The sequence below is a fragment of the Poecilia mexicana genome, unplaced genomic scaffold, assembly GCF_051168715.1.
Source record: "Poecilia mexicana isolate PSO_F unplaced genomic scaffold, ASM5116871v1 scaffold_23, whole genome shotgun sequence".
Lineage (NCBI taxonomy): Eukaryota > Metazoa > Chordata > Actinopteri > Cyprinodontiformes > Poeciliidae > Poecilia > Poecilia mexicana.
In genome coordinates, this window is record NW_028263392.1 from 4,989,117 (window position 1) to 5,013,226 (window position 24,110).

General features: G+C 39.2%; 1 protein-coding gene across 2 annotated transcripts in view; it reads left to right on the plus strand.

Moving 5' to 3' along the window:
• The first annotated feature begins 2,246 nt into the window (after window positions 1–2,246).
• gramd4a (GRAM domain containing 4a) overlaps window positions 2,247–24,110 on the plus strand; it is a 41,027-nt gene continuing 19,163 nt past the window's right edge. Inside the window, exons 1-4 of one of the 2 annotated variants that reach the window (XM_088003496.1) lie at window positions 2,247–2,677; window positions 4,472–4,523; window positions 12,205–12,418; window positions 16,036–16,156. In XM_088003496.1, the coding sequence (XP_087859622.1) occupies window positions 12,254–12,418; window positions 16,036–16,156 (286 nt within the window). In that variant the 5' untranslated portion in view covers window positions 2,247–2,677; window positions 4,472–4,523; window positions 12,205–12,253. The remainder of the gene's footprint in view (window positions 2,678–4,471; window positions 4,524–12,204; window positions 12,419–16,035; window positions 16,157–24,110) is intronic. The other variant, XM_088003495.1, reaches the window with a different exon arrangement.

Here is a 24,110-nt window from a genome sequence, read left to right on the forward strand (position 1 = left end):
ACTCCAACATCTCTCTCTCCATATGACCATACAGTCATATGGAGATTTAAAGAGAAGCAGAAAAAGCAAATGAGGTGTATTAGCAATGTTTGCCAACAACTGATGGTATCATCCAACACATGCCACTGTGGAATATCATTTCTGTTGCCCACATATTGGCAAGTAGTAGGCTGTCATACAGCAACAGTGTCTTCAGTCAGAGCCTTCCTCACAATTCATTTCTATACTATTCCAGATCCTTCCTGTCCACAGCATCACCACTAACGGTGACTCTTTGAAGATACATGGAGGACATGGTTACGAGAACATTTGATTTCCCTTTGGGATAGATAAAGTATTTTTTAATTTTAATTGAAACGAAGTGGAAAGTAATTGCACGGCACTGTGGAGTATGAACAAACAACTCTTCTCCGGTCATATTGTCCAAAAGACATTTTTTTAAAGTCTTATGTTTTATTCAAGCCAACTGAACAAACATAAGCCAACTGTGAGCATAAGCAATGCCACTAAATTCCTTTTAGAACGAACATGCTGTTTCTTGGCAATCCTTCCAAACAAGATATTCTTTTCCAATATCTTTCTGACAGTACTGAAAGAAATGTTGATATTCAGTATTTTCCACTTGGGTGAATAATATCTCCCACTGCAAAATATGGACTTTAACTTAATTGGAAATTATCATATAATCCTTCGAAAATAGACGGATGGCAAAAAAAAAAAGAGACATTTCTGATGTCTGTCCTCTTTGGCTCTGTGTTAATACACACATGTATGTTATAAACAACCAAACTCCAGTGACATGTATTGTCTCCTTTACAGGCTTAACTGCTTTTAGATCCTGAAAAAGACCAGATAACTCAAAATCCCAAAACATAAAAAAAAAAAAAACATTTAAAATACGATTCGCTTTCTTGTTACCACCCGCCCTCAGGATCAGAGCAAACATAATCCTCTATCACTTTGCCTCTAAAATTTGTCTATGCACAAATGTGGAGCTAATCTCGATGCGCACTATCTCTCCAGCTGTCAGCGGACCAAACATACACACGGAGCCATCTGTTTTACTGGTTTAAATGGAAAAGTTAGCCGTACTGAACATGAATGTTTGTTCTTTATGTGATGCGTAGACTAGCTTTCAGTATGTTTAAAGTTTTAGAGGAGTCGCTGCAGGAGAACTGGGCGAAAACTCTAGATAGCAGAGGACTCGGGTGATCCTTACCGAGCTCATTGATAGTCTTACAGCAGACACAGAAAGCACTTGTGCTTACCTTCCCCTAATCTGTAGTCTCATCTCAGGGGTCAGGGGTCAGTTGACTACTGTTTCTCCTCCTCTGACTTGTCCTTCTGTCAAAGCACAGTGTCATGCTTGCTCGGTTGGCTTCAAAAACAGGCTGATTTATGCTTTTTCTAGGAACAACAGAGTAATTACGTCAGCGGTAGGACACCTTGGATTCTGCCGCATGAAGAACACACGGAAGATCACACAACGTGGCGTAACCAGCACGCAAAGGTTAGTATAGCAAAGAACGATGGCGGAAAAGGGAATTTGGCTACATTTATAGCCTGGATGTTGGCAAGGTTTGAATTTGTTTGTATAAAATAAGTTGAATGAAAGTGAGAATAAGAAGTTATGTAAAAGCACTGCTATTAGATTACTTTCAGTAGACATAATTAATCTGGGGCAATTTGGTTTGAGGTTTTAAGAGAATAACTGGCGGTTTATGTTGTACAGTCTTGAAAAGGGCATTTGAATTTTATACCAACTCGAAATTATATTATTGAAAAGGCGTTCCACATTATTGTAATCTCCTAGCATACAACTTTAAACCTGTATATTTTGTAGGTGTAGTATATATGCTGGATTAGTATTCATGTCGGTAAGAGGGACTACAGATAAAAACAAGGCTACTTGCGCTCAAGTAAATTTACATTTAATCCATTTGTTTGGCCCAATCTAAGGTGGTTCTAATGCCAAATTATTAAAAATACGGTTCTTTATGTATTTAATGCTGTAAATACGTAAATATGGATTCCCGAAGACTAAAAAGGGACCTGCTACCAAAAACATATCCTGGGATAATCATCATAGTAATTACGTGCTTTTTTAAAATGACTTTCGAGTGTTTAATCGCAGTCCTCTGCTTAACCACCTGTTTTATGATTGAGGAAAATGACAATAGCGACCACAAGGTGGTGCTAAAGAGAGCTAACGCTGCTCACATCCTGTCGTCTCCGAAGCGCCCGTAAATAAGCTGCGGCCCCTTTAAGAAAACGGCACTGACGATATTTCCTCGGCCCAGTTCCCCGCTTGTTTCTGTGATATCAACCAGAAAGAGTAGGGCACGGCTTGTCTCAGTAAGCAGCGGGTCTCAACGGTGCTCCCCGCGCAGGAGAAGGGCGCAACTGGTATTTTTGAAAAAATTGAAGTATTTCTTCAGTTTTAATGACCAGCCTGTCCGTCTAACCGCAACAAGCTGAGGAGGATACAATCGTTTGGACAGTACTGAACGGAGAGCGCGGCGGACATTGCAGGGATGGAGGGACCTAGAAAGCAGTCGTCGTCGTGAGGCTGAGAGACAGACGCTAATTTGGAGCAGCAGCAGGTGTACGGAAGGATAAAAGCAGAACCGGAGGGAATCTCAGTGTTCATGAAACTTTGCTACGATTTACGTGCTGGGTAAGGAAATATATTTTACCTCTCTGCGACACTACAGCCAGTTTGCTTAAAAAAAAAAAAAAAAAAAAAAATATATATATATATATATATATTATTTTTAAATGCAACTATATCCGAATGTTTGTGTTATCGCCTCTTCTTCTGCGTCTTCAAAATTTAAAAACAATTCTCCTGTTCAGTCGAATGACAATAAAAACAGTGAGCAGTTAACTTCGGGCCTAACTTCAAAGTCGTGTTTAGTTCATTTGCCGCCTCAACAGCCAAAAATACAGATGTGACTTTCTTCCCAAACAGTGCAGGTATATCGGACTAGCTAACGCCGTTAGCCATAGCCCTCCAGGGACTACTTAACGGGTCCACCAGGCACAGGTCCAGGGGTCTATGGCGTATTAAGCCTTCACTCGACGTGAAAGTCAATACTGTCACTTAAACAGTTCCTGGCAAAAGTACTGTTGCTCCTTGAACTCCTTTAGCATTCTGTCAGCTACAAACTTCATTGGAATTTATTGATAAAATGACACAACGTGGCTAATTATTCCTGTTGACTCTTTTATTTCGGAAGCCACCTGTGTGGTGTTTAATTTCAGTGTAAATACATCTGTTCTGTGTGGTTGACGGAAAGCCACGAAGTCCAGTTTTCCCTATATGCCATTCAGGGAGCTCTGAAAACATGTGGAAGAATCACCTTGAATACAGTGTGAAACATTGTGGTGGCAGCATCATGCTGGAGAGATGCTTTTCATCAGACATAACGGGGAAATAGCCAGATGTTAGCAGTAGCTAAGTTCAGAAAAAATTAAAACCTTTGCACCCTTTTTCAAGCTGTAAGATCATAGAGAGGCAGACCTATAAAAGACAGCAAAGTGGTTCGGCCAATCTTTTCACTTGTACTCTTGTTTCCCCATAACGCCTACTCTTTATATAAATCATATCCAGTGTAGCATTTCATATTGCATGACCTACACAATTATCCTCCTGATCCGACGCCACCTGCCACCTCATTGTGAAGCTAACCTTTCAGGAAACGCATACAAACACAAATGTATAAAACATCTACTCAGGCTTAACAATAGCGAGGTGATTAACAGGCCAACATGTGGATTATATTTAGAGAAAAGATGGAAGAGATGGGACTTAAAAGCCTCTTAATTGCGTGTGATCTTTTCTAGTGATTCAAAGCAGCAGTTGAGCAAGCAATTTCCTTTTACTGGCAGGTGCTGAAGTGTTGACCCTTTTTTTTGTAATAAACAGGTAAAAATAGGGCAGAAAATACCTTTTGTAACTCACACCTTTGAATTCTACGTGAATTGTAACCAGCAGGAATTATATTCTTTTCGCTCTCAGTGGAGATTTGAGAACAAACTTAAAATAATTACTGAAATTATTTTAAGTTGTTATTAATTATTTAACTTAAAATAATTACAGTATTTTAAGTTATTTTAAGTATGTTAATTACAGTATTGCACTGTGGATGAAAAATAAGATTTCCTTTCATTATATTTAAGTGTTAAGTAATGACTGTTTTTAGCAAAGTTGTTATCGTCACAATTTATTGGCAGGTTCCTTTTGTATCAGAAGCTGGAACTTATTTGTCAGTAGTTGCATTTCCATTACAAATCTATGCAAAACTTTTTTGATATTTTACTGAAAAAAAACAACCATTTTTTAAATTGTGTTGTTTCCATTAAATCAGAAATGCAAATGAAATCACACGTGAAAAGCTTTTTCACGTGATAAGTTGATAGAACAACATGGTGGGAGATGTAGACTTACATATTCATATTTCATACACAGAACTAGCGCTCATCAGAGGAGACGTCGACGTTTTCAGCCGCTGGAGCAACAGGTCTGTTATATTTGGACTGGCTACATATACATGCAACGTTTTTGGGAAAATTCTCTACAGCAATTTTTTACAGAAGAGCTATTGATTCAAAACTTTCGAACTGTGATCCCTCTAGTGGAGTAAAAATAAATGCTGAATACAAACCAGCGTGAGGCAAAAAAACGTACTTCTGTTGCAGTTTTGCAAAATACATTTCTTTACAAAACATGTTTACTTAAACATTTTTTAACTCAAAAACATGGCGGCCAGCTGAATGACTGTCCTAGCGCCCCGAGCAACGGGCTTGGCAAGTTTTGTTTTTTTTTTGGGGAGGTGTGCGGGGGGCTACCCTGTTTAAAGCTCAAAACCACCTCATCCTTGTGCAAAAAAATATTTTTAGCGAAAAACATGAATGTTTTCTGTTAATTTATTTTTTAAATTACATTTTGTGCAATTTTATGGTCAGTGGAAACACGGCCAGTGTTGTTGGCAGCTGAGGCTACAGGAGCGGAGCTGTCAGTGAGGGAAAAAGTTTTAAAGGTAGCCAACACTGTGCGCTTCCTACAAAATGGTCAGGAAGAAAAGGGAGACTGCGTTCATATACAAAACCTATGCAAACGTGGAGCGAGGGGAACAGAGCCACACATGTTTATGTAAACGGACAGTACGTCTGTGGTTGCCTCTGCTTTGCAAGGTTTATGTCACACAGCTACTGCTAGGAACCAGGATTACGAATGAAACAAGAAGTGTTGGCATTATCATATTGTCCAATGTTGTGTTTACTCCGGCATTAAAACCACAAAGCGAAGTTTCTGATCAGTAAGGTCAAAAGAAAACTAAACGCCCATTACTGTGTTTACCTTCTGTCCCCGAGTCGCCTTACGCAAGAGTTCAAATTTGATTACTTTTTGATTTAAGTCGATCACTGGTTTCACGAGAGGCCAGATCGGCCGATTGGCGAGGATCTATTGATTGTTTATGTAACAGCGCAGTGAGATAATGGCAGCAGGGTGAAGCTGTGTGTGCAGAGCAAGGACAGGACTGGAAAGGACCGGTCTGTTGTCCTTCTGTCTCCCTCTGCCTGTCCCCGCAGGAGAAATATCACATTCCATCCAGGCGACTATCGTGACCGTGTGGGAGTCGCTCCCACTTCAGCAGCTCTCCTCTGCCTGCCTGTGCACCGATGCAGCGATCTGCTGGAGTGATGTCATTCCTTGTGCACGAGAACGCAACTCTGAACATTGAAAAGTGGTTTAAGAAAACAAAAGACAGGCTGGATGTGCCTTCATATCCAGCTGTTTTCTGTTTGAGCAGCCATCTGCACGCTCTGCCCAGAGGCTTACATTATCATATTGGAGGAAAGCTGAAGTATTCATCTTGTTCAGAATGAGTTTTTCCCGTCTTCATGACCCTGGGTCAACCTCTTAATGCCTTTTATGAAAACCAGGGTTCTCACACAGTCTGAAAAGTTTATATGAGTTCCAGGTCTGCATAAATGTGGGGAAAAGATGGGGCAATAATTGTAGGTCAGGAGTTTATTTTATTAATTTTGTTCATTAATGTTATCAATGCACCCCTCGATTTGTTCACCTTTCTGTCCATCCCTCCATCAAATTGTTCCTCCATGTGTTTTGTCCCCTCATTCAGTTTTCTGTCCATTCATCAAGCTGTCCATTTCTGTCAATTATTTAGATTTTCTGTCCATCTGTTGATCATTTTAACAATCTGTCTGTCCGTAAAATTATATTGAACTTGTTTTTTTTTTTTAAATAGTTACAGTTCGGAGAACTCTGGAAAGTTTGGAAATGTTGCACTCTTATTCTTACTAAAGCCAGGAAAATGGAGGACATCACAGCAGAGAATAGACTTTAAAATGTTGTTTTTCCTAGCACTAAAATACATAGCCTTGTTATATGCTTCTCCAAAAATATATAATGCTTGTTTGATCATTTGCTGTAAATTATCAATTTAAATGATCAATTGTGTTTTTTATGGTGTTATTTTAACACTTTGAGGTGCCTTGCTGCTGAAATGCGCTTTACAAACTTGAGATTTAACACAAAAAATGTGTAGAGGGAACTTTCAAAAGCAAACTTTTGTGCAATTTCAATCACGTTTTGACACTTTTGATTCGACATGACAGAATATCACTTGCTTCATGTCTGTGCTCTCCCACAAGCAGCATACTTTATCTCAGTTATTAATCAGTGTGACAGCAGCAGTTTTATTTCTCCCTCTGACCATCTGTTACAGCTTTCTATCTTTTTTGTATTATTATTATAAGTGAATCAAACAACATTTCATGTCCATGCTGGCAGCTGAGGTATTTAAAGGTCATGCTAATCCCTCTGTGTGCCTGAGTGTCTTATGAAACCGGGCAAAAGTTGAGCGCGGTTCCACAGACGAGTGTCTTAATGTGACACTGCCTGTACCGTTTAGAGACCCGCCGTCTCATACCTGCCGTCTCATACCAATCATTTTTCGAAGACGAAAAATGATTGGTATGATGACATAAGTTGATATCTGGAAGTGGAAACTGTGTCATTTAGCAGAGCAGAAACGCTACAATGTGGCATTTTGATCAACAGGCACTTATTATAGATGAGTGCCTAATGTCCTGGAAAACACCCACTTTCACAGAAATCCTCTGGTTCACTGGCTTTACTTTCACTTTTTCTCCTGCATGCGGAGTTGATCGATAACCATGACAACAGGGATATTATGGTTGAATGTAGCATTATATCTTTTTTTTTTATGCAAGAAAAATTATTCTTACTCTGAGCTTTTTCTCATTTTGTCTAACACGTGAAAATGCTTTGCTCTGAAGTTTAATGTAGATATCCAGCTGGGAAAAAAATGCAAATTATTTTTGTCTTGAACTACAAGAAATTTCATGTTTTAAATGTTGAAAAATTTAAAGGAGATTGGTTATTTTTGGGAAGTGGTGTAGAAGTAATCAACTGAGGCCACAAAGCAGTAAAAGTCATCTTTATATAATAATGACATTATTTAGAAATGGTAAGCCAAAGGAAAAGTGTCCATTCTCTTATGAGCTGCAGAATGAGGCTGTGGATATAATGGGTCTCATAAAAAATGCATTGGTGCCACTCCTGAGATGGATGTAGAGCCGAAAATGTAATCTTGGCTTCATGTTAGTGGGGGTGGAGCTGAAGTTTTATTTTATTTAATATACTGTATTGTATGGAAATGAACACTTTTACCACATATACAAAGGTTATCCACGTAATTTCTTCATTTCAAAACTAAGTTTCTTTCCACGGTGAACGGAGTGGGTTATCAATGCTAAAAGCAACAAATGTCTCCGTTTAGAGCAACCACAAAGGATTGGAATCTTTAAAATGTTCCAGAATGACTGTTCGCGTTAGTCTTTGTTACCTTCAAAAATGATGTAGTGCACAAACATTTAGTTGGTATATTTAATTAAAATATACTAACATTAAAATATTCGTGGATGGAAGTCGTGGATGTACATTTTCTTTCCATTTACATCACAATCTAAGACAGCTCTACTTATACCCTCTCTGTCTTTTATGGAAATTTCTTGGTACATTTTGGACATTGATAAAATATTTGTCGACTGATTTCTAGGGCTGTATAAATAAATCGATTAGGCGATATATCGATATTTTCCGCCCTTGTAAAGTATCGATTTTTCATCCGCGAGTATTGATCCGTTAAACCATAGGGGTCCATAGCCTTATAGCTCTTTTTAACGTCTAGTTTGTTACGGCGTAGCAGCAAGACTCCTCCTCCCTCAGTCTAACTTTCAACTCGAGCTTCATTTACCAAAATCCCTCTGCATTTGTAGTAAACATACAACACTTTAACGACACCTACATAAACTTACACCAGTTTCGAAAGTTTTTCTGAGATTCCTGCACCGACTGTAAACATTTTTGCTAAAACTACAACTAAGAAGCATTAATCGCGGGTCAGCAGGCCAGGGCTCAGTGACCGTCTCGCGATCGGCTGTAGTAGCGACTGTGACCAAGAGTAACCTCAAGCTTCAGGGTTTATTGCCAGAAGATTACTCAGACACTCGCACATCTCCACTGTGCTACAGGACATTAAGCTTGTATCAGTGATGCAGAGGGAGCTTGTACCGCTATTCAACCCCGACTAATGATCACAGATGCAAACATTACCAGCTCACACTTGTTTTTTGTTTTTTTTTCCCGTTTTTGTTTTGATGTGCTCATTTGTTGGTATATTTTCTAAGCACGTCATCATTTCTGTGTAAGTGGCAGCGACTTACGATGAAGTGAAGGTGTTTGGAAAAGGTTTGTGTGTTTGCACTTAGTGAAGCAAATGACTCATGGGGGCTGTTTATTTGCTCGCATTCAGAGTGATCAGACCTTGAGCAGAGACCCACTCTTCTTCTTCCTCCTCCTCCTACTCCTGTCCTCTCCTTACTTCTATTCATGCCTTCTGTTTGGGATATGGTTCTGGAGCACGGAACAAATGTCTGAAAAGAAAATAAATAAATGAGCGGGAGGCGGCCTGAAGGAAAGGAGGGAGTGGAAAACATGCGTCATTCTCTAAAGGAATAAATGGTGCATTTTAATATATTTCAGTTAAACTACTTTTTAATTTAAGTCTTTTTTTTATTTTTTTATTCGTTTACTTGAGTACAGGTAGCCAGAGCTGATTTAGTGATGGAAAGAGTCGAATGTTATCATGGGAACGTGTTTAATTTTGACAGGTGTCCTAACAACCGCTGGAGAGCCTTTCTTAACCCGACACTCGCTCTTTCCACTCAGCCCCCTATAAAGGAAACACAAACCCGCCAGTCATCTGTAATTTCTGCATACACGTGGGTGGTGCACGGAAACTTAATATTTGTGTGAAAAATTGTCGAATAGAAACCTCTTCCCACATTTTTTTTTTTCTCCTCGTACAGTGTCGCTGTGTGCAGAGGTCGTGTCGGCATTGAAATTCAAATCTGAAATCTGTGAAATGTAACTTGTATGATTTTAAACTATTAGCTAACCTGTTCAGGAACTACAACTGGAAACTAGGTTAAGGTGTTTTTGTTATTTTTTGGCGTGTTGTCCCTGTTTAATAATAAACTTAAAAACTAATTTTCAGCTTATTTAGTGTGCATTTATGAAACTAAATTTGGGCCACAAGTATTTTAAATAAAAGGATTTCTTTGAAAGTGAGAATAACTTTGAATCTGAAAAGTAGTTTTGACCTTTTTCTTCAGTTTCAAAATAGTTTTTCAGATTCAAATCTTCAGTTTCAGAATTGTTTTTGAGCTTCAACTTTTTTAATTTTTTTTTTTTTTTTTTTTTTTTTTTTTATGACTCCAATTTATCTCTAGATATTAAAGGCAGTGGGCATCCACCCAAATGGCCAATGTCATTACTTGGATTCAATGCCCACTTCCTTAAATATAATATGAAATCTGGTTATTTAGGAGGTTGTGCTCTGAAAAGACTCTCATTTGGCAATAAATTCCTCATATCTGTCCATATATTTCAAATACTTCAGCCAACTGCCCTAGAACAAGCCAGTTAGATGAGACTACAAATGTAACCCTCTGTAAACATGCCCAGTTCTTTGTTTTATGACATCAATTCTACATTTAATGATTCTTTTTCTTTTAATTTTCCTATCGAGTATTGAACTAACATTTTTGCCTTGGCTCCTCTGCACATAAATTAGAAACAGAACAGAGTAGCAGTGGATTAATCATTGTGGTACTGCTTTTAGTCATAAGTACTGTAATTGGCAACGGACCAAGATTGTAGAAGTGGGAGATCAATCAGAGTCAAAACAAAAACCTGTGGGGATTCATAGAGGTAAAAAAAACAACAACCAAAAAGCATATATAGAAAGGATATTGATGAAGGAAATGGCTCTCGGCACACCTCCGGTTTCTATTGATTTCTTTCTCATAGCTATTGGAAAGTTATTTGTAAAAAGTTCCTGTGCAACATAAATATTCAGAACTTGACTAAGAATTCATGTCATCTTTAAAAGTACTGCATTTTTTAGTTTTTTATTCTGCTTCTTAAAACGGTTTCATTGCTCAGGTCTTCAAATCATTTCAATTGTTCTCAATAGAAAAAGTTTTCAGTCCTACTAATTTGGTTAAACTATTTAGTAATTTCTGTTTTGAAGGTAGCATTATTCTCACTCCAGAACTTTTCTTCAGATACAGCTTTGTCATCTTGTTGTGTGACAGTCCTCAATCAAGCAGATTAAGTAATCTTAAAGGATTATACAAAGAGCAACTCCTAATCCGTCACCAAATCGACAAATCCCAGCATTAGGTAAACAACGTGGATGTTTGGACGGCTGCTCATATCTGGGAAAGCGTCGTAGAGCTGTAAAGTCTCACTAAAGAAAACCTACATTTGATTTGCATCATCATATTGCCACATTTACAATATGTTTGAAAGCACAATTGTCTTCTGTAATCTAAAAGTTACCTGCGCGGTCTCTGTGAGCTTCATCGTGTCATCAGGCTCCTGACACCAGCACAGCGTTTTGGCCAAGGCTTTACTTTTGGAAGCTAAATCAATCTGAGGTCATAAAATCCGCTGCAGCCAGAAGAGAAACGAGATGTAATCATCCCATGTTTCTGTCTGGGCTAAAGGGGGAAACCAACCCCACAGGGACGAGATTAAAACCGAAAGAGCATTAAAGGTTACAGCGTTCACTACGTCACCCCGTTGGACCTTTTTGGTAAAGGTGAAAAGGGTTTCAAAGTGTTGGCAGTGCTGCTCACTGTGAACTGCTGGCATTTGTAGGGTTGCAGTGATTATGGTTTCTGGGACAGTACTAACCCCAAACTTTAATGTATTTTTAATTAATAGACTATCAACGTAGTGTAAGGTTTTTCCACACCTGGTGGAGTTGGTTTGATTGGGGGCCTATAATGCGTTTTCTGTAGAAGAACATGTTGTTGGAGTTGAGGGGAAAATAATACTCTTGACTAACCCTGTATCGATATCTTTCCACTTACAAATGATGCACTATTGTGTTGATGAAATGCCAAGACATTTGACGATTTTGGTTGTCATGTGAAAAAAATCCCCAAATGTTCAAAGGGTGCTAATAAGAGCTTTGCGATTAAACAATTTTACCAATTAAATTTTTGGTTTTTCAGAATTACATTTTTGGAAAATCTTTTTGTTTTGTTTAGTTTTTTTTCATCAGGGAGCTTTTTTACATCTCCTGTTTATTTGGTCTTTGAATTCAGATAAACTCTACAACAATGTGTCTGTGTTTTGTTTTTTTCTGGTAATTTTAAGACATTCTTCTGGTTAAACTGCGTCTTTATTCTACTAGTTTTGTGACTATATTCCTGCATTTCCTTTCTGGTACATCTGCAGGGATGATTGAAATAAAAGCCAATTTTTAAAACTATTTCATTTGTAATTTCTTTTTTATAAAGAAACCAAGAGAAAAAAAAAGATTTTAAAATCAAATCTGGGGTGAAAAAATCTGATTTTATTTCTGAGCCATATTGACCAGCACTAGTGGGACTACTAAGCCCTCCTTCAGTCGGGCAATAATTCTTTCATTGTGTTTTTTTCCTTTTATCATGTTGTCTGTTTAGTATCAAACTGCTGATTGGCTACTGTAACCCAGCAGCGATGTGCTTCACAAGTGCAACAAAACAAAATAGGATCATTAACAGTCTGCTTCCCTCCGTTTTGTGTACCCACAGGGTTGCCGTCCGCCATGTTAAGGTAAAGCCCAGGTGCGCGGTGTTGACCATGCTAAAGCGCCTGGACAAGATCCGCTTCCGAGGTCCCAGGTCGAGAGACGACTTCCCGGATCTGGGCGAGTCGCCACCTGCCTCCGACACCGAATGTAACGATGACGTGCCGCCGAAGCCCCGAGCGGCTCCGCGGGACACGGAGGACGTCCTGCGAGACCCTGTGAGTGGCTGTTTCTCATCTTTATATGATAAAACGTTATGCAATAGTTTGCTTTTTTTTATTTAGCTGGCTGGAGTCAAAAGAAATGCTGCTTTTATTACAACCCATGGGAGCAAAGCTTCTATCCTTTATAATGGAGCATTTCCTCTCCAGAGGAAAAATATGCTCTTTCACCCGAGGGATGTTGTTTCTGTCCCTCAGAGATGAAGAACTAACATGAGAATGAAACGAGGACGAAGAAAAGAGGTCGTCATAATTAAAGCAGAAAAAGAGAGATGAATGTGGTCAGGATTAATGGTGGACATGACACCAAGATGGCAATCTGCTTGTCAGTATGTGAGCAGAGGAAATAGGAGGAGCAGCCGTGAGATGAGGAGATATCAGAAAGCAGGAAGGGGATGGAAAATATAAGAGATGAGATTAAACTAGAAAAAAGGGGCGAAGGAGGCATGGAGACTTGAATGACTTGAATTTGACGTCAGAGGTTTGAACTCCTGGTTGTCCTCTCTTGCATCTAGGTGGGTGGAAGAAACTGTCCCTGCTGGCGACTAAAATTACCAACATTGTCGTCATCGTGTCCTTGCACAGATAGAAAGATGTTCAAATTGAAAGTACTTTGTTTTTTTTATCACTTGCTCACTGGAAGCCTAGTGGATCGGAGTCCTCCTTTTGAAATGCTTCACTTTAATTTCAAATGAGCCTCATATGGAATACTGGCCTGAAAATTTTAGTTCACTGAAGGGACAGAAAAGTTTCTGAAATGTTTTAATCTGAAAAGGGAAAAATAAAAAACTTAAATTTTCTAATTTTCCCTCCACTTTCCTGTGTTTTCATATCTACCTCTGAGCCTGTCACCTAGTGATTTTTTTGTGTCTAGATGTGCAGTAATATTTGCCTTTATAAGCACCAGCCAACCAGGAAGACATCGCCCACATCAGAGCAGTGATGAGTCACTCTCTACACCCCAAAATAGACGAAGCTGACTCTCAACTCTGCCGGGACACACGCAATCAAACATACATGTCATTTTACTAAAACATGCCTCAGGGTTTACAACTCCATCTACACCGCATGGTTCTGGGAAGAATCAAGTGTGTGTATTTTATGACGGACTTGTTTAGGTGGTGTACATGGAAGCTCACCCACTTTGACTAATGGACTTACTGCTGTGACTTCAATGATCACATTAGGCTTGATTTAGAATAATTATACTGGTTAATTAAGGAATAAAACATTCATAGTACAAACTGTACCGTGTTGTTTTTGGTTTTTATCTGCTAGAATGGGATAATGTAGCCGGAAAATGCCTGTGTTCGTATTTCCAAATAAGTGCAATCAGTTGCCTTTAGAAGTCACCTAATTAGTTAATAGATCTATCAAGACTTTGCCGTCAGCTGAAACTGACTGACAGGGTTGGGTAGACATTAATCAGAGAAGCAATCAAGAAGAGTGGAAAGAAGAAATCCCATCTGCAGTTTGCCATGAGAGATGTAGTTCATGGAAGCTGATATGAATAAAGAGCTATCCTGGAATAAAGCTGAGTGAGGCTGCAAAGGACTAGTTCACCCTCTAGCAAGGAAAAATACCTAAACCTCTAAGAGTTACAATGTCATGATGGAATCAAGAGAAGTTCATAGGTTGAAATGACCCCAACAACGTCCAGACCTAAAACGAAGACTCGCATATTCTGACCAGGCCTGAATGCAATTACAGTTTTTTTGCACTGGAGTTGTTTCATCCTAATTAAAGTGTCCAAAATTCTTTTTGTCCTTTATCAGTGACTTGTCACTTTGTTAAAGTTGTTAGTGCAGTGGTTATGGCGTTCCAGTGACACCTGACCTCAGTCTCCCTATGTGTTCATGTACTGACCATACTATGTTGATGTCTTGCTTCCAACCATTTCACCAGAGACTCTTGAACCTGTCTTTGCTACGACAGTTGCTGTTGTACAGGAAACCCTCTAATAAACAAACAAACAAACAAACAAACAATGCTTAGCCTGGTGGCCCGCCAGGCTTATAATAAGCTGGTGGAAACCCTGAAAGAGCTGCAGATTTGAAATGCACGCCAAAGAAGAAACTGTATGTAAAGAATCTTGAGATTCCAGAGGGCATTTTCTGCCATAAAGTAGGACATGTTCTCTCAGTCTGTATGGCAACCATGTGATCCAGAAGAAGGTGGTTGTTCTTGTTGGGGATATTCCCTCATCCTGGTCGCGGTGGCAACATTCACGTTGAAGATCCGGCTGTGTGGATGCTGGGAGAGCTGTTCAGTAAACAGGACATGCCTTCGGAGCAGGATTGGAAGTGGATTAAATCTGCTCCTCGACGCATCTCACTCCCACTCTCATCCTGTCAGAGACGGGACGAGAGTAAATCAGAGAAACCTCGGAGTGTCCTGAATTCAAAGCCGATTCTTCCGGTTCCCCCCTGACTGGCCTCTGGAAATGTTTATAGGAATAATCTGGGGTGTCTTCAAGATTTTCCAAATCATTTTGCGTTTGAAAACTAGAGATTTTACTACAACACAATTTAAAATATTGATCTCTGTTTCACTGGGTATTATTTTAAGTGGTGCATGTCAGTTTTTCAGCAGTAGTCCATGCTTATATACAAATGTGTCCCATCGTATCAAACGAAGGATAGATGACGGTCCTGTCAGGCTAATTTCAGCCTCCATCACTGAGGAAGAGCGGATAGGCAATAATTGACCCGCCGATGATCATTAGTTGTGACGTCGGCAGCGCTCGACCTACTTGTGCTACCCAGTTGGTGGGGAGATCTGATGGCATCAAACATCCTGCAGGTGTGTTTGTTTACCATCTGTGGATATCGTCGTCATGACGCAGAGACCGGCAAAATCCGAGCCGATAATGCAGCAGAGCTTCCTTCTCCTCTCCCTCAGCCTCCTCCATGTTTTCACCCTCCTCTTTCATTTAAGTCTCACACCCTACGATTACTGAAGACGCTCTTGTTTGATTTCCTTCAAGTGCTTCTTTATTTAAGGGCGCTGGATCCATCCTTAACCTGAGAGTCATCTTTCTTTTCCATGCTGCCTCTTCCCTTCTACGCCTCATTTTTATCAGTTTGAGACGTTGCAGTGCATCTAAGCGGGGAAAACCACTCAAACCGTTCCGGCTGCAGTCGGCTATAAGCTGCTGCTGCAGCATGTACGTGTGTGTGTGTGTGTGTGTGTGTGTGTGTTTGGCAGAAGTCTTAAAGGACCCTCGCTGTAGATGCTCAACCTGCAGTGCTCATCCTCCACTAGCACAGTCATCTCCCTGCTCCTTGCATCACCCGTTCTCCCAGCTCTCTCTGCCGTTCACTGCTTCCACCTTGCCTGCTTGTTGTGTGTGTTTGTGTGTGTCAGGGTTGAAAACGGTTTGAGTCATCAGTGCAATAGTCGTGGGGGGAAAGCGGGGGATTCTCCTCTTCCTCCCTGCCTTCCTTGCTCCTGCTGGTCCTAAACTTGGAGAGGAAACATTGGTGTGAGTCATAGCTCTGTGATGATCTGTGTGTGTATGTCGGATCATGTAGGCTTTTCCTGTCTAAGTGCTAACGTGTTTTAGATTTTACTTGTCTTTGACTGTGTGTGTTTGTGTGTGTGTACATGCGCAGGCTGGTTCAGGGTCTCCCACCATGGCAGCTGCCGTTCAGGACTTCCAGAGGTCGGAGTCGGAACGCCTCAGCGAAGTCAAAGGTCACTTGGAAATTGCCTTATTGGAGAAACATTTCCTACGTGAGTACACACACATGCACACACGTATAGGGCTGCAACTAATTGATTATTCTGTCGATTTATTCTGGCGTTTAATTCAATTTAAAGAAATTGTCACATTCTACAAATTTTTCATTTAATCACTGAAGTGTTTTTATGAAATATTTAGAAATATAGCTGCAGCGTGTAACTTTTACAAAAATGTTTTTATTGTGACAGTATGAGACAAATCAAGCTCCTCTGCCTTCTGTCAGGGCTTTCAGTACTAACTACAGAAATGCACAACTCTGTCAGAAACAACCAATCAGAGCTAGGAGGAGTGTCTTAGCGCTGTCAATCATTCACATGCTCACCCCATATACCTTGCTCTCTGCTACGCTGCAGCTGGTTCACCACAACATAACCTGCCATAAATGCTAATGCTAGTTAGCATAGCCACTGATTATGGCGGATGAATGGTTTTCTTGTAACAGTGAGTTGTTTCTCTAGCATTAGCACAGAGCAGCATTGATTGAGAGCACCAGGCTGCCCGTCTCATATGGTCACAATATGGTGACAGTTTTGGCAAATATGGAAAAAAAAATTTTTTTTGTAGAACTTGCATATTGCAGCATTAAAAGATGCAAATAAATAAATAATTCATTTCCTGTTGTAATTAAGAAAATAAACATTTTAGTGCTTAAAATGCAATAGCATATCATTCTTTTACCGATATTGAACCAGGTGGAGCTAAAACTTTGACACTTGAGGAGTTTCTGGTAAAACATATTTACAAACATGTTTTCATCTTAATTGCAAAATGTGTTTATACATTGTATTATTAGCTTTAATACAGCAATAAATGCTTGTTTTTTTTTTCAGTGAATATCCTTTTTTGAGTCTGGTTAGCGATTAATTGATTACTAAATTAGTTGACGATTATTTGAATAACTGAATCATTCTGATTAATAGTTTGAGCCCGGCTTCTCTGTGCATACGTCTCCAGGCTTATGACTTGTGGTCCCTGCTGGCTAAAGCAGGACGGAGCCTCTTGTCCAGGTGTCTTATGTAAACCGCAGCAGGAAGCCGACTCCATTTGCATGAACGTCTCGGCTCCAGAAGTCTTGCTGACATTACCAGTTCCTCACTTCTCTAAAATCAAAGCAGTGTGACAATGAGCACGTGTGAACGGGTTTTTGTCGGCATCAGCCAGATAAATGCCTTTCTGTCTGCTTTAAAGTGGAAGCATCTTGTGATGTGCTTTGTGGTTTAACAGCCACATTGTTCGCACTTCTTCAAGTTTAACAACTAGGACTCAATGTCACAGCGCTCTGTAATGCTTGCCATCAGTCCCAACCTTTGTTCAGCCCTGCGATGTGCTAACAAATGAGCGCAAGATGTCAAATGAGCTTCCACGGCAGCGTAATCTGATGCTCGGTCGGACTCCAACATCCTGTTTTGGTCGTTGTGTGTTGGCAACCTTGAATTATTCTGGAAGTAGGCAGCTGCTGGGCCGAGGTTAATCAGTTTACCCATTCTACATTCAATTGTTGGAGATTTTGCGATGCTATCAAGCAGGAACGCACTTTGTGACCCCAAGCATAATCTATCAATCAGTCTTAATTAAAAAACTATGGAAAGATGTCGGTGGTCTGGAGAAACTGAAGTCTGTATGAGGTCTTACAAGGAGTATTACAAGATTAAAGTCATAAAATTACCAGAATAGTTGTTTGAGAATAAAGTTTTAATAATGCCAGAATAAAGTTGAAATTATATCAGGATCAAGTCGTATTAAGAGAGTAAAGTCATATTATGAGAACTGCAACATGAAAAAAATAATGTTACCACTCTTGTAAATTGAGGAATGTTTATCATCTTGTGAAGTTTTACTTTTATGGTTTTACAAATAAAGAAATACTTATTTACATAATCTATTAAGTATTTAGCATCAGATTATCATCAATAGCAGGACTTTAAAATGCACGATGGATTGTTAGGGCTATGCTAAGAAAAAAAACCAACTAAATTACGAGAGTAAATTCATAAACTACAACAATAAAGTGTTAGTGTTATGAGTATTCTTGTACTACAACTTTATTCTGGTATTATTTTGACTTTACTCTCTTTTTTTTTTTAGCTTGGCCTTATATTCCGCCATAAAGTCCAACATTGTTCACTAGAAATGTCTGATGCTAACATTGTTTAATCGCTCTAAGCTAGTTAGTGGATGCATTTCAAAGGTTTGTGTCAAATTTCTATTCCGCTTTCTGTGTGGTTCCATTATGAATTGTGCCATAATCAGATTTTGTTTTACGTGATTCAAGCCTCACATGTAGGTTTCTCTGTTGTGCCCATTTTTAATTTTTTTTATTTTTATGGACACAAACCATATTCCGGTCAAACTACTCCAGTTTGTTTTTATTATTATTCAATATTTGTAGAGTTTGAGGTTGTCTTTGCATAATTACTGCGCTGCTGCCGGTCTATTTTTAGTTTCATTTTGAGTGCATGAGATTTGCATTCAGCGCAGCAGCTGACAGCACACCAGCTCTGTGACGTCTGGCGGAAAAAGCCTTTTGTTATGAAGCCAGCGCTTAGACATATTAAATAATCACAGCTAACTGTTTTTTTTTTCCTCTCTCCATCCAGTTGAATTAAAAGCTTGTATTCCTAACACTAAGCGACAATCTTTGGGAATCACCGTTACATCATTCCTCAGTTGAGAACAAATCTGGACGATGATTACAGTGAGCTCTCTGTGCTGTCCAGTAAGAGTTGTCCTGCGGTGTGTAATGGACCGTGAACCGTCCCCGCCCACGTACACACACTTTCCCTGTGTTCCTGTATATCTAATGGAGATGGAAAGAGATGCAGAGGGAGTGTGTGTGTGTGTGTGTATATGTGTGTGTGATGGGGAATACCTCAGGCCATGTCCTCTCTTCTAAAGCCTCTTAGAGAGCTAAAAAGTCCAGCTTCATTGTTGCACTGCTACATGAGCTCTTCCTGGTTTTTATTTATTTATTTTTTTTTACCCTGAACTTTCTCTCTCTCGCTCTCATCTGTTAAATAAAACCTCCAACTTTCCTTTGCCTTTTATCCTCATTCATCCACATTCTCTTTGAGTTAAATCGTTCTCCTTTCATTTCCCTCTCGTCACATGTTTGAAAGAAACGCAATGACTGCAACCGAAAAAAATACTGGAGCAGAGATGATGTTACTCATTCGGACTCCATCTTCTCCATCCCGCTCGTATTTCCCAGTTATCCATTTGTCTTCATCTCGTTTCCTGTCTCTGGGTGACGTAATCGGACTCGCCACCTAGTGGAGCCCAGTACGTCCAGCCCTGCGGCCATGTTGTCTATTTCTACCTGCGTCGTGATATTGTGGTCAAACAATAAACAATGGAGTACAACTCGGCACGTGTGGTTATACGTCAGCAAACCGATGCAGACTTATGCGCTTATAGAGAGTTTGTCATTAGTGTGAGCTGAAGAGATTAAATGTGAAACAAAACCTTTTAGCAAACCTTGTATTTTGCAATAGCTTTTCCAGACTAGGTGTATAGAAGAACAAGTTACAGTTTGAAGTTTGTTGGAGTCCAGCGGGTCTAGAGATATTTTATGAACTGAAACGGCAACCTCTTTTTTTTATTTTATTTGAAAGGGAATTTAGATTAGCCCTAATCTAAATTGGGGTAAAATATAAACTCTTAATATTACTTGTTTAGATGGTCAGACACAATTTAAATGTATAAAGACGAGCAAACGTAAATATTCAGTTTAGAGGTGCGCTACATGTTCTTAGTTTTATCATGATATTTTGTGGTGCTATTCTGAGAGTGACAACAAAAACAGTTTATTGCTCCTCTTTTAAATAGTCGTTTGAATGAAAGTGACAAATCTTTAGAAAAACAATACCCATTTTTAATATGCTTCTTTAGGACACCATCCACATAAAAGTGATTTGTATCACTATACTGCACACAGGAACTGCATTTAATTATGCTGTTATTGTTGAGAAAATAGTAAAACTAGCCATTCCGACTTACAATTTGGGGAGTTTTTAAATGTCATGAAAAAATGATTTCGATAAATCGGTGAAGATGAAATAAATGTCCACCTCTGGTTTAGTTTCTTGCGTGCTGTTGTCAAATATGGCAAACGGAAGCTCAATCGAAACTGGTTTTTAGTTTCTTGACACTTCACACCAACCTTTAGCTCTATAATCTTTAAATAATGCGAGAGACAGGAAGGTGCAGCAGCCTCTTTCATTTTAAACGGTCTGTAGTGAAAGACACTTGAATTGTTGGGGGAGGGGAGAATCCAGATTTGTCACGTCAGTAAATAACTTGCATCTCTTATTAACCAGTTTTATAACAAAGTATATTTTTTCATGTCTTAAGTAATTTCCGCTACCTATGATCTAGTTGAAGACTCCATTTGAGATTGTCTCTAAACTAGTTGATTTGTGAACATTTTTACTCAAAGAAAAGCTGCCTGAACGCATCGTGACTTCTGACGGTCTTTTGATGTTACTGTTGCTGCTTTTTTTTTTTTCTCCTTTTTTTTCTGCCTTTGCCTTTCTACGTTTCGGTTTCATGTTCAGTCATTTCTTCACACGTACCTTCTGATCTAAAGGCGACAAACTACAGGAATTTAAATGGACTTTCTCGTTCTATATACCTCTGGTGTTAAGAGCCAACCTTTTCATGTTGGAAATGTTGCTCTAAATACTAGCTTCCACATTGAGGAGTGTTATTAGCAGAACCTTTTGCCTCTTGCACACAGTGTTGTCTCTACTGGGGTTTAGATTAGATTTTTCCAATAGGGCTTGCACATGATCAATATCACATGTAGTTTAGATATTGTTTCTGAAATTTGAGAGGATGCCATTGATTACAATTAACCTACATATTATTGATCTCTATCTTTTTTTTTTAGCTTCTTTAGTGATTTAAGTGTTTACAAATAAAAAGTACCAAGATTGACTGCTGCAAACACTAATTATCTCTATTAATTATTCAGTTGCCCACACATTAGTTGCAGACCAGCTGGCTTCCTTTTTTTTTTTTTGTTGGCAAACAGAACAGGAGTATTAGATTGAAGGGTTTTAGCATTGAGCTAATTTCCCGGGTTACATATAAAATCCCTTTGTGCAAACGGCTAAGTTAAAGAGTTGAAATGAACCGATCCTCCTGCTGGTGGTGTAATGTCAGAGGGTGGTACCAGTGGAAATCACCTCATGCCGTTATATTAGCCGGCTTAATTTGCTAAGCTTTCGTAGCTTCCCACTGCTTCCTCCTCTTAGATCTTTTTACCTCTACATTTTCATAATGCCTGTAACTATTTATATATATTTTTTATCTTAGAAAGCACATCAGGCGTTTGATTTTGCTGTAGTCGGGCCCTCTCTTTGTTGTTCGTTTTTTTTTTTTTTTTAACAGTTCTATGAAGTTAGAAAGCGCCGCGTGTGTTTCCTGTGTTTGGTTTGTATTGAAGGTCAGCGCACGATGCTTTAAACTCTGCAGCGGATCAATGCGGTGCCCGAGCCGCTGCCCTACTTCAAACCGGGCAGGGGAACACACTCTGACATGGTACACACACACCAAACAGGAGGCGCTCTGCAGCTGCGCACGCAAAAGCTACTGCAACTGGAGAGGAATTAGCTCTGTAATTTTTAGTGCATGCTCTCTGCCTAGCATAAGTAAGTGTAAATCATGTTCCTGAATCATCATCATCAAGAAGTATTCAACACTGATCTAATCAGTAACATGCAAAACGTGTATCCAAATAGATGTTTTCTCAAGTTTTGAAACTCTTAATAAAATCTTTATTTTTAAAAAATATTGCAGCTTTTCTGCTCCACGGGTTGGAATCGGGTAACTGTAAACCTCTTGGACAGCCACTGTGGGACTAAGGAGCATTCTGCAACACAGATTTATAGAAGTGTTGCAGAAGAAATCAATATCCCTCCTTGTAAATGATGTGTGTTTGAGCTTTAGAGTTGAAGGCCTTGCAACTAATGAGAAAATGCAGCCGGAGCCATTGAAGAATAGAAGAAATAGTCTGGGATTTATAGGCCTTTTATTGATGCAAACAAAACCTATAGATATCCATCAATCTGCTATAAAGCATTCTGAATCAGAAGGGGTTTCACAGTAAATGGTTATCGCATAAATTTACTGTTCGCTGCAGGGGAAACTGCAGCTAGATATGTTATGAAACATTTGATATGATTATTGTTCGCAAACAAGCAGATTATATCTAGCCTGCTGACAACACATTAGCTTGTTGTTTATCTAGATTGTTTATAATGGGCTCCTGTTTCTTCTCTGGCATCGACGTGAATCTTGGTTAAGCAAACTTGTACATCCCGTCCTTCCCAAATCAATCGATGGAGGAGTGCCTCTGTCATTTCCCAGACAACCGTGACGTCGACGGAGAATCTGTCCCTGAACTGAAGAGGAAGACCGTGAATTTGAGCGAAATTTAGGTCATTGAGGGATAGCTGGGTCTGAGTGGGAGGCAGAGGAATTCTAGATGCGATTAAACAACATAAGATATTCTTTCTTTGTTTAGCCCGAGCACAAACTGGATTACTGCATTATGGAGATTACTGAAAATAAACTGGAAATACTTGGAAAAACATTAAAGACGCACTTATCGGGATCGATGGGGGTCGTCAACAATTGCTGAAGGAAATGTCAGTCCATAGGGTCTGTCACTTTTCTTCATGACGGGCTTTACGGTTTGTTTTATAAGCAATAATGAAACCTCATGTAATCAGGAAGTGGTGAAAATGAGTCAATTTTTTCTTTTTTTTTTTTTTTCTTGAGATGATCCGACACGACAAACTAGTCAGATCTCTTGACCTTTTTCCCACATTTATTCAAGACCTTAAATCTCCGAGTTCATCAGTCAGGTCAGGGTGACAGAGAAACAGTAACTAGTAGTTGTTTTTTTTTGTGAATCTCTAAACAGCATTCTGAATTATTAGTACTTGTCAAAAATCTCTACAAACCAGTTATACTTAAAGTCTACATAAAACAAGTAGTTCTGAGAAATTGAGTCAAAATATATGGAGATGCACTGATCAGATATTAACTGCACCAGTCCCGATATTGAAAAAATCGGGACTGATGCAAATATCTGATATCGGTGGCAATGTGACTGATCCATAAAAGCAGATCTATTCATGTTTTTTTTTAATTTTTTTTACATCATACTCATAATTCCTATTTGCACTTTCTGAACCACTTGATAGTTTTGTTGCAATTTATTTTTACATGTTTGACAAAAGTAGTCAACCTATTGTTTTTGTCATTTCCGTTTTTTATTCGTCTTGGTTGTAAAGTTGTTTTTGCATATTTGGCCAATCTATTAGTGGATTTAAGTACGGTGAGCTGGTGCAGAGTTATCAAATTTCAAATTTGGTACACGCAAAAAAGAAAAATTTGAAGTCAATTCAGCACTGTTTTTCTGCATCAAATTGATATTGACCGATTCTAAGCCTCATGTATCAGACTGGTGCATCCTTAAAAATGGACAGAATATAAGTGACTTCTTGTTTCAGGCGTGTATTAGACTTTAAAAGTAAAATTTGATCACTCACCCATGTATGGATATAAGATTCCCCTCATATCAGTGTAGATATACAAAGGTTTTAGTTCCTCTGACTGATTCATTACACTTTGAATCCAACTATGAAATATCATGACTTGATTTGAACTTTAACTGACATTCTTGACATTTTGAGTTTAACTTGTTTACAGCTGAAAATACACAACCATAAGCTTTTTAAACACTAGGTAGAGCAAACGAACTAAGCCCGCTTGTCATCTTATCTCAACCTCTAGCTTAGCGCTGTTTGAGCTGGTTTTGTGTTTGCTACACCCTCCCCTCCATCCGCGATCTGGGCTTCTCCATTGGTCAGTCTGACGATCTGCAGACTGGCTGGAGGCCCCAAACCTTGTTCTGTCCAAGTCAACTAGTGCTTT